This window comes from Asparagus officinalis, chromosome 6 (genome assembly GCF_001876935.1).
Source record: "Asparagus officinalis chromosome 6, Aspof.V1, whole genome shotgun sequence".
Taxonomy (NCBI): domain Eukaryota; kingdom Viridiplantae; phylum Streptophyta; class Magnoliopsida; order Asparagales; family Asparagaceae; genus Asparagus; species Asparagus officinalis.
This window is the reverse complement of record NC_033799.1, coordinates 1,622,738-1,633,187: the sequence shown is the minus strand read 5'-3', so window position 1 is coordinate 1,633,187 and position 10,450 is coordinate 1,622,738. Positions and strand designations below refer to the sequence as shown.

General features: G+C 35.8%; 3 protein-coding genes across 4 annotated transcripts in view; 2 read left to right on the top strand and 1 right to left on the bottom strand.

Moving 5' to 3' along the window:
• Positions 652-4,645, top strand: LOC109844367 (probable potassium transporter 13). The gene is made up of 6 exons (XM_020413367.1): positions 652-1,229; positions 1,310-1,558; positions 2,070-2,120; positions 2,502-2,762; positions 3,800-3,914; positions 4,521-4,645. The coding sequence occupies exons 1-6, from the start codon at positions 935-937 to the stop codon at positions 4,573-4,575; spliced, it is 1,026 nt and encodes a 341-aa protein (XP_020268956.1). The 5' UTR covers positions 652-934; the 3' UTR covers positions 4,576-4,645.
• Positions 4,712-6,086, top strand: LOC109844685 (probable potassium transporter 13). Its single transcript, XM_020413801.1, has 3 exons — positions 4,712-4,775; positions 5,534-5,973; positions 6,057-6,086. Exons 1-3 carry the CDS (start codon positions 4,712-4,714, stop codon positions 6,084-6,086), a joined length of 534 nt encoding a protein of 177 aa, XP_020269390.1.
• Positions 6,155-10,450, bottom strand: part of LOC109844365 (probable LRR receptor-like serine/threonine-protein kinase At1g56130) — an 8,682-nt gene continuing 4,386 nt past the window's right edge. For both annotated transcript variants that reach the window (XM_020413366.1, XM_020413365.1), the window contains 11 exons: positions 10,174-10,218; positions 9,742-9,806; positions 9,290-9,669; positions 8,968-9,169; positions 8,723-8,893; positions 8,524-8,642; positions 8,179-8,389; positions 7,867-8,098; positions 7,576-7,726; positions 7,053-7,441; positions 6,155-6,432 (listed from right to left, as the gene is read on the bottom strand). In XM_020413366.1, coding sequence (XP_020268955.1) covers positions 6,246-6,432; positions 7,053-7,441; positions 7,576-7,726; positions 7,867-8,098; positions 8,179-8,389; positions 8,524-8,642; positions 8,723-8,893; positions 8,968-9,169; positions 9,290-9,669; positions 9,742-9,806; positions 10,174-10,218 — 2,152 coding nt within the window. In that variant the 3' untranslated portion in view covers positions 6,155-6,245. The remainder of the gene's footprint in view (positions 6,433-7,052; positions 7,442-7,575; positions 7,727-7,866; positions 8,099-8,178; positions 8,390-8,523; positions 8,643-8,722; positions 8,894-8,967; positions 9,170-9,289; positions 9,670-9,741; positions 9,807-10,173; positions 10,219-10,450) is intronic.

Sequence of the window (10,450 nt, the reverse complement as noted above, 5' to 3'; positions counted from 1 at the left end):
TTTGTGATCTTAATTTCTAGTATTTTAAGAATTATTTAGAAAGGAGTTAGATTGTAGCATTTCCAATAGTCTGATGAAGTGTATGTCTTAATCATTCTAGCTTTCCCCAAGCTTATATTTTGGATTAGGAATCTGTCAAAAGATTACTATTTTTCCTATAATTTTATCAAATTAAAAAATCAATGATTTTTTGCATCTTATATGAAATCGAATTTTCCTTATATGGCTTATAGATTTATCTGTTTCGAACTATAATTTTTTTTAATGCATCTAACTTCTTTGAAGTTTCATCTTTATGTAGTTTTCATTTATTCTGCCGCAATTTCCTCGCATTTTTTACAATTATTGCCCTTTATTTCCTTTAGAGATATTATTCACAAGGAGACTTATGAAGATTATGATATTATTTTATGCTTATTTTCTAATTACCGAATATCATCCCAAACTTTGTTCAAAGAAAAGAAAGAGTGAACCAAAAATAAAATTTGCCTCATGTTACTTTGTTTTCGTTTTAATCCTTAGTTGGGAAGGATTAATCATGGGCAGTAGAGTAAAAATGATGGGGATTACTATCAATTACACAGTTAATTAAATTATTATGGGTGGCTGGTTGATTCATATTTCTATTCCCATGTCATGTGAGATGAAATAGTTCCTCAGATGTATCACTTGTATCCCCCTGGGGAGAATGTGTTGAAAAATTCTTCTGCATTGCTTTATGTATGTCTGAGATCTTCTGAGATATTTAGCTTGAATTATAATTTGTAAGGAGGTCAATATAATTTATAATTCCCTTCACTACTGAGCTGAGTCATTTAAGAATCATAGTATGTCATTGTAGTTTTGATTGCTCAGGCATACTTCATTAAATACCGACCTCTCACATAATTCCCAATCTTAAAAGATTTCTCTCTCTCTCTCTCTGTGTGTGTGTATGTGTGTGTGTTTTTATGCGACATTCATATATTGTTTTATATATTTGGTATTTTATTTCCAGAAAACATACAGAACAAACCTTCTATTGGCCTACCAGAGCTTTGGTGTTGTGTTTGGGGACTTGACCATTTCCCCCATCTATGTATACAAAAGTACCTTCTCTGGAAAATTACGCCTTCATGAAGAGGATGATGAAGTTCTCGGGATCCTCTCTCTTGTGTTTTGGACTTTAACTCTGATTGCTCTCTGCAAATACACAGCCATTGTTTTAGGAGCAGACGATAATGGTGAAGGTACTTGAAGAACTCAAATTTAATACATCTCTCATGTCTTATCCTTTCTTTAGTTAACTTGGATTGGCTCAATTTAACAGGGGGAACATTTGCTTTGTATTCATTGCTGTGCCGGAACTCAAAGATGGGTCTTTTGCATGCCCAGCATGCAGTTCCTGAGCACTTGGCTGCTTATAATCCTGGGACGTCTGGTAAAGAGACTAAAACTACTTTGATTATAAAGAACTTCTTCGAGAAGCATCAGAGCTCTCGCATCCTACTGTTGCTTTTTGTACTCATGGGAACTAGTATGGTTGTGGGAGATGGTGTTTTGACCCCGGCAATGTCAGGTACACTTCATTTTTTCTTTGATGAATTGCTGAATTTACGCTATTGAGTGACGATCTTCATTTTGAAATTAGAGGGTGAACTTAGTAAATCCTTTTCTTATAGATAGCGACTCAAAATTTGATATGGTGAGCACAAAATTTGATAAGATAGGATGCTAGTATGAAGGTCATGTAGAATCATGGAAAGACCATCATTTAATCTCCCATTTTAAACGGTAGTATAAAATGAATCAAATAAATTACAGAATGGATTTGTTTTCTTTTTTTTTTTGTTTCTTTGTCAATGTTTAGTTTGTCTTTACTCTGAAAAACTCAGGGGAGTTTTAAGTTGGAAAATTTGAGTAACTAATAATACTTATTGCCTTAGACAACAGGCTTCCATATTCATAAGTCATAGTTGTTTCAGAGGCATTTTTTTTTTCTAATTGTTTAACTTACCAAATTTCTGTTTTTAAGGCAAGCTCGGGCTATTCATTTATGAATAATTTGTTTGATCCGTTGTGTCTTGCAGTCCTTTCTGCAGTATCAGGCCTCGAAATCAAATTCCTGGAGCTACATGAAAGTGAGTGTCTCGACTGCATAATAATTTATTTAACGCTACTCTTCTCTCTATTGAACAATGCGTCTTTAATCTGTACAAGTAAGGAACCCCTTTGACTGGAGGTACGTCTGTATTGCTTTGAATACTCGGTTTTGATTCTTGTATCTTCTACTGTATGTTAAAATTAGATAGGGACCTCTTTGGATTATTGCCTTCACAATCTCCAAACCACATCTATCCCCTTCATAGGTATCCAATGTGCACTTTCTGTTATCTAATATGTTTCTGTGGGCACTTTCGTACAAAATATTGATGTTTGAATTAATTTGTTTCACTTGACATTTCATTACGTATGGATTGCAGTAATTTTCTAAATTATGTGTGTTTATATATGACATGCAGATTACTCCGTGTTTATTGCTTGTCTTATTATAGTGGCCCTTTTTGCCTTACAACACTATGGAACACATCGTGTCGGCTTTCTTTTTGCACCAATTCTTATTGCTTGGTTGGCCTGCATCGGTGGGTTAGGCATATACAACACAATCAAGTGGAATCCTAGTGTTGTTCGTGCTATATCTCCATATTACATTTATAACTTTTTCAAGAAGGCGGGGAAGGATGGCTGGAGTTCACTTGGAGGTGCTGTCCTTTGTATCACAGGTTTGTTGCAATTTTCTAGAAAATACTCCCAAGTCCCTACATTTTCCATTACTAGGATTGCTAAGTTAGTTGAATAAACAGGTGCTGAGGCAATGTTTGCTGACCTTGGGCACTTCTCTAAGATCTCAATCAGGGTAAGGTCTTATTATTATTGTTTTTTCATATGAAAATTTTATATAATGCTGATAATTATGCGACCTACTGATCTAAGAGATTTTCTGCCTTTCTTAACATTTTCCTAGTAGTTGAATTTTCTTTTGTTTTTCTTTATGCTATCGATGGAGGGTCGTTGAACATTTAGGCCTTATGTTTGACGTCAAATTTGCTCTAAAACCCAGATGAAGGCATTCATTCGGAATTATGTTTCTTAAACTGGCAAATTGGTTTTGTAAACATCCAACTATTTGATAATTTAAACAGTTGAACAATTTATTTGCAAATTCAGAAATTTAGATTTCTTGCTTTTTACTGCTTTCTGTTGAATGTGAAAGCTATAATCTACATGACATCCATAAACACCTTCCATATCTGATATTTGTAGATGACTTCATATCTGTCAAAGGAGAACTCAAAATGTTTTTTTTTTCGGTTTCACACCTGAAACAAACAAATCTTAGTCAGCACTACACACATTTCCTTGAGACCCATCTTGATTTCGTATTACAAGGCATAGAGCAAATTTAAAAAATTAAAATAGATGGTTGAGTGACACAGTTTTTAGTTGGCATTAGCAGGGGATGCAGGTGTAGACTGTAGAGTCAGGGATTGAAGGGTAACCCATAATGCATGGGTCTAAAAAGAAAAAGGAAAAAAAGTTACATCTCATTTCTTCCAAAAGATTGGATGTTTAAATCCCACTACCATGCCCATTATGATGGTTCAAAGAAAATTCAGATTATAGTTAATAGAAGTTACAAACATTGTTTGAACTATTTACCTATTGACCTTGTGACAAATACTTGTATTCTATGATATTTATCCTGAGAAATTTTGATTGTTTGAGAAGTTGTTAGTTAGTTCGGAATTCTTTATGGCAGATGGCATTTACATGGATAGTTTATCCCTGCTTGTTACTGGCATACATGGGGGAAGCTGCTTACCTATCAAAGCACAAGGAGGACCTCGAAAGAAGCTTCTTCAAAGCCATCCCAGGTATTTCCTTATATAGTTCATGTTACTGTAAGAAAATTCTCCTTTACTCTAATTGTTGGACATACTTATTTCTTTCAATAGTTTACTGTCAGTTTTTTAGTAGCAATTCCTCATATGTTTTTGGACTGCATTTCCTTCAATTAGACTTCATGCTAGCTTTAGTCTGATTGTTGAAAACTGTTTCCATGCATATGGAGCCTGTTCACGTATTAATATATGGTTTTGAAAATAGTTAGTTCTCCTCTCAATTTTCGTGTTGAAAATGAGTAGAAGAAAATTGTATGCACCGATATTAACAAATGCAACATTTTAGCTTTCCATATTATTTTGTCAGAAACTGGAACCTTTTCCCAAGACTATTAATGGTTATCTACAGTAATTACAAATACAAAAGTTAATATGTTCTGATACACAAACATAGGTTAGTATAATGGTAATATGCAAGGCAATAAGGGGATAACTGACATGTAACACATATCTATAACAGACTCAACATAACTATAAAATTTGAACCCTTAAGTTAACTTTTTTTATTGGATTTACTAGAAAGAGTTGAATAAATTACTTGATATATTTGTTCATTCTGGTTGACACTTGTGAATGTAGAAGGCGTATTCTGGCCAGTATTTGTCATTGCAACATTAGCCACCATTGTTGGTAGCCAGGCGATAATTTCTGCCACCTTCTCCATAATCAGTCAGTGTAGGGTATTTGGTTGCTTTCCTCGAGTTAAAATCATCCATACATCAAACAACATCCATGGCCAGATCTACATACCGGAGGCGAACTGGCTCCTGATGTTTTTATGTCTTGCAGTCATAGTTGGTTTCAGAGACACAGACATGATTGGAAACGCTTATGGTTAGTCTCTCTACAACTTTCCTTCAGGCTGAATAATTTTCTTTTGCATTGAATTGCAAATTTTATACTTTAACCCAGTTCAAGTTAGTAATACAGCGTAGGATTTTAAACAGTTGCAGGATACTTATAGGAAACTTAAAGAACTAAACTAAGTACTTTACATGTAAATTCTAATATAAACTATATTGAATTATTGATGTTGATACCAGTATCTATTAAGGACTTTTTAAAATGAAGTAAACAAACTCTTCTTCATGTCAATCCCAATGCTTAAAGATGTTGTATTTCAAAGATTTGACAGTTCATGTTAACAAGTGAACTTTATGCAAGTGCCAAAAAATTAGTTCCAGATTAACTTCTTAAGGACATAAAATACAAGTAGTTTGTGGATAAGGATTAGTAGGTTTTATTTATTTTGTTTCCATCTATAATTTGGTGAGGAATTAGCTTTCAGTCTTTTATTTATCAGAAAAATTTGTTTTCACAAGATTTAACAAACTTGAAGTTGTAAGTAATCTCCTAGTAAAATATCATCCATTAACCATCAACATACCAGAACCTCCATATTTGCACCTTCAAATGCTAGAAATATTGAATAAGAGAGAAATCACATATATAACCACAAAAAACCTAAACTTAAGAAATCTGTGCTCGCAAATATCATTCTTCAAAGTAACTAAACCATAAAAATGTAACTTTTGGGGGTACATAAAAGAACTTTGACTAGCTCTTACTAATAGTTCTCTTTTGGTGTCTAGGCCTCTCAGTCATCACAGTAATGTTGGTCACCACCTGCCTCATGTTTCTCATAATTACGACGGTGTGGAACCAGTCTGTTTTCTCCGCTTTCCTCTTCACCATCATTTTCGCCTCATTGGAGCTTCTCTACTTCACTGCCTGCCTCTTGAAGTTTCCTCATGGTGGTTGGCTCCCCTTTCTCCTCTCCATAATAACCTTAACAACAATGTCAATTTGGCACTATGGCACTGCCAAAAAGCTCAACTTCGAACTCCATAACAAGGTCTCCCTTGATAGCCTCCTCTCTCTTGGCCCCACCCTTGGCCTTGCAAGAGTTCCTGGTGTCGCCCTTGTGCTCACCAATAGTGTTGCTGGTGTTCCTCCAATGTTTGCTCACTTTGTAACCAACTTCCCAGCCTTCCATCGTGTTCTCATATTTGTCTCAGTTCAGACTTACGTGGTACCAACAATCCCAGAAAATGAAAGGTTCTTAATAGGAAGGTATGGTTCAAAAGAGCATAAAATGTTTTGGTGCATTCTTAGGTATGGATACAAGGATGGAGGAAGAGATAATTATGACTTTGAGAATAGGTTGTTGGCCAAAGTGACCGAGTTCTTACGATTTGAACGTGTTGGTAATGTTGGGGGCATGAGGAGGGTGAGATTTGTGTGTGAGGATGAAGAATGCAAGGAAGTAAAGGAATTGATGGAGGAGAGAGAGGCAGGGGTGGCTTATATGATGGGGAATACAATTGTGGTGGCAAGGGAGGATGCACCCTTGGTGAAGAAGTTGGCAATTGATGGGGTGTATGGTTTTTTGCGACGCAACTCAAGGAGGCCAGCAGTTGCTCTAGGGGTCCCGCATACATCACTGATCGAGGTGGGGATGGTGTACAATGTGTGATCGATGAAGATAGACCTGTGAATTGTAATTGAGTGTATAAAAAAATGTGAAGAGAGAGATACTGAAAAAATGTTAACGTTGTAATCATAGTGTGACTAATACTAAAAGGAAATGTTATTAGAAAAATTGACTAGTACATCACGGGAATGAAATGTCATAACCAATGATCTTTGTAGAGGGGAGATGGCTAATAACAAATATTTCCTCTTTGTTCTGTGAGATTCATTGTAGTGCTAATATGAAAAATGTGCGTATCTAGATATGCTTTTATCTTTAGATTTTGATCAATAAATATAGTTTTCGATACTTTAGCTATTTGTGTTTGTGGTCATGTAGTGTGGTTGACTGATGATGCTGAGATCAGGTCCGGATCTAACAATACCCAGAATTGACATGATATCAGTGCTATAAATTTGAATTATACTTAAATATATCAGCTTACATACATATTGAAGATGCACTGGAAACAATTAAATAATCATCAATTTACATACTCTGTAGCAGAACGAAATTTAGAAATTATTAAACATGTACAATGTATTAATCTGTACACTCTTGCACATTTCAAGGATCATGGTTTAAAAAAAAAGATCAATACAGACATGTGCTATAGAGTATATGAAACCTCAAATCACCTTCCTTCACTGCTGATGCTCGTGCTCACCAGTGGTTGCGATGGTGAAAGTGTGCCTCTGCGATAAACTGCCATACTTGAGTCTGATGTCCCACTATCATGGCTATAATTTGAGGTTGAGGCTTTTGAGAAGTCACTACTCACGAAATTGCTACTCAAATCCTTCAAGTGCCATTCTGTCAAGTAACCAGGCCTTGTTGTGACTTCAGGCACCTCAATATCTCCTGTTAGCATAGCCACTACCCTTGACATGTGAGGTCGTAGCATTGGTGATGCCTGTGTACAAAGAAGCGCTACTCCCATGAGTTGAGTGGCCTCTTTCTCGTTATATGATGATAGTTTTGAGTCCACCAACTCTAGGTCATGCCTGTTCTCGTGTAGACGCCATGCCTGCCAACATAGAAATGTCTCAAATTTGTACTTATGACTATTACTTTTTTTTCAATCCTATCCGACGTGGTATTACACTTGTACATGAATCTCCAACAATTAACACTTAAAGCTACTGAGAACAGTCAACATACCCATTCAAGAAGGTAAATCTTTTCTTCATCAAGTGTTGTATCTGCATTAGGTCTTCCACTAAGAACCTCTAGCACAACTACCCCGAAGCCAAATACGTCAGCTTTTTCTGTGAGATGACCTCTCATGGCGTATTCTGGTGCCAGATAACCACTGATGCAACATGCACATTACATGATTAAACAAATACAGAATTTTAGTTTTATGTGTATTCTTAAGTAGGAATTGTTTGTCTACTTAATAGAGAGAAAATTGCAAAAGAAAGCGGCTTTATGAAAATAAATTGGACTAACATTGTACCGGCAACCCTGGTGGTAATGTGAGTCTTATTGTCATCATAAAGCTTAGCCAGACCAAAATCTGATATTTTGGGGTTTAAATCAGCATCGAGGAGTATGTTGCTAGCCTTGACATCTCTATGTACTATCCGGATCCTTGATTCTTCATGGAGATATGCTAGACCTCTGGCAGTACCCAAACATATTTCGAAACGAGTTGCCCAATCCAGGTATATATTGTTCTTTCCTGCAAAAAGACAAACTGTCATCATACATAACTATTGATGCATCCTTACTAAGTAAATGTCAGGCTTTATTGATTTATACCAAAAATTGCCTGATCTAGACTTTTGTTCTCTAGATACTCATAAACCACAAGTCTCTTAGCTCCCTCAATGCAGCAGCCATATAATTTCACTAGATTCCGATGCTGCACTGCTGATATTGTCCCAATCTCTGCCACAAACTGTCGCTTCCCTTGGTGAGATTGCACTGATAATTGTTTCACAGCCACTAACCTTCCATCAGAGAGTTTACCCTGCACAAAACATGTCATTTGCTACAAAATATTCTTATTCTCTTCAGAATTTTTTTTGGCTAACACTATCGTCTACGTCCAACATTATTATATTATATCAATATTATGGCTGCTATATTAAAGTAAAAATAGACCTTATACACGGGTCCGAATCCTCCCTCTCCTAGTAGATTAGCAGGATTGAAGTCATTCGTAGCAGTCTTTAATTCAGAATAACTGAAGGTGTCTGGTCGAATGGATAATCCAGACAACTCTGCGAAGCAAAATAATAATAAATAATTAAACAAACATAAAGAGATGCATAAGATTTACTCACTCACTTCTAGTTCATACCTTCTGCATCTTCCTGGCTAAGTCTTCTTTTCCTCTGTCTCCATGTAAAAACTCCAATTACAGCAAGAAAGCCTAAAAATCCAATAGCAACCACGATCCCCACAACAAGACCCGTATTATTACTTTTTGAAGAGGTATTTGGCGGTTTGTTAGAGACAGTAGGAGTGAAGTCTGAGGAAGAAATTTGATCATAAGAAAAAAGGAGATAAGATATTTATGATTGTTTTCGTGTTAAAGGTTCATACCATAGGGAGCCACAGTAAGCGCAGAAATGGATGGACCATAATAGCCCTGAGTAGGAACACAGCAAGTACCCTTTCCAGCCCAAAAGAAGTGTATTTCAAGGAAGTTGTTTGTGACCGGTGCTATGTACTGCTTCTCAATAGCTCTAAAAGAGACTCCTCCAGCCGCCTTCCTTATATCAAAATCCTTCTCTTCTAGTTTTCCCTGAAGTAATGGTGAATTAAAATGAAACAGACCTACAAAGAATGGCGGAAAATATACCATTGCGTGTTGAAGGAAGTATATCTTTTTATGTCTTTCAAAAAAAGTAATTTTTCTAATTACCTGAATATATATATTGAAAACCCTTCTCCCTACACTTTTCCATGTAGAAGAATCAGGAAAGGCAGTCTCAGCGAACTGCAATGTAACACTGTAGTTTCCATTCTGAAGACCGAGGCCATAGTATCTAAGTGATGATGGAGACATCCTTGCTGTCTGAAACAGTTCAGGATCTAGAGTATTTTGGAATTGTGATAAGTCATTGATTATATAATCAGCACCAGGAGCTTCAGCAAAGCTTCCAGCATTGCTGACCGCCCACCTGTCCGACTCCTTGACATAATATGACGCAGTCGTGAGATTAGCATTGTCAATATCATAGTCAGTTCCATCAGAACCTGTTATAGCTCTACTTCCGCCACAATTTATTGCAAAAGATGAATCTGCATAAAAAGAATTGTTGGTATTAGTCAGATTTTGAAGGCAGACCTTTTCTATGTAGACAAATTACTTACATATTGGAGAACCACGATTGCACGGTATGTTACTCTGAAGACAATTTAATCCTGAAGATAAACCGCTGCATATCAAAGTGAGAAAGGGTATGCTTTATCAGATGGATATTTGGCTCAGAATGACACAAGTCATGAGACATATAGAAAAAGAATTGCATAATTTCTTTTCTAATCAGTCCCTAACATTATAACCTAAAACCTTAATAGGGATGAGAAGACATGGGTTTTTGTATTTAAGGCATATGGTATAGTATGGATATCATCCGGATGTCCAATTATATGCATTTTCAATTGAAAATATGAACTCAAATCAACAACAACTTAATCTGATACTCTAATATTCAGAAAGAAACATCGGTTCAACATTCAAGTTTAGTCTCTTCTTTAGATAAAACAAGAAAGTTGTGTAATAGTTATTGATGGAGTAAGCACCTGCTATTAGAATTATCAATCACAAAGTTGTTGGCGACCAGGTTCCTGCAAAGATACAAATAATAGGAGTTAGGAATGAAAATTTTAAAATGGTTTACTGGCAACTAGACCATAACTAAGCAATCAAATGGATGGACGTTTATATGACATATTTTTAATTCAATACATTCTTTTACTTTAATCTTGCGCACCTTAAGATTATTTTATTTTACTCTTTTCATTAGTGAAATCTATGAATCTTTTTAGAACACATCTGTAAGCAAACTCCAAATAAGAT

Coding starts and splice junctions, on each gene's coding strand:
- LOC109844367 (XM_020413367.1), top strand. CDS start 935: ATGTGTGTGTGTTTTTATGCGACATTCATATATTGTTTTATATATTTG. Junction 1,559..2,069: donor TTTGACCCCGGCAATGTCAG/GTACACTTCATT, acceptor TGTGTCTTGCAG/TCCTTTCTGCAGTATCAGGC. Junction 2,763..3,799: donor TGCTGTCCTTTGTATCACAG/GTTTGTTGCAAT, acceptor TCTTTATGGCAG/ATGGCATTTACATGGATAGT.
- LOC109844685 (XM_020413801.1), top strand. CDS start 4,712: ATGTTTTTATGTCTTGCAGTCATAGTTGGTTTCAGAGACACAGACATG. Junction 4,776..5,533: donor CATGATTGGAAACGCTTATG/GTTAGTCTCTCT, acceptor TTTGGTGTCTAG/GCCTCTCAGTCATCACAGTA. Junction 5,974..6,056: donor TCTCAGTTCAGACTTACGTG/GTACCAACAATC, acceptor GTGCATTCTTAG/GTATGGATACAAGGATGGAG.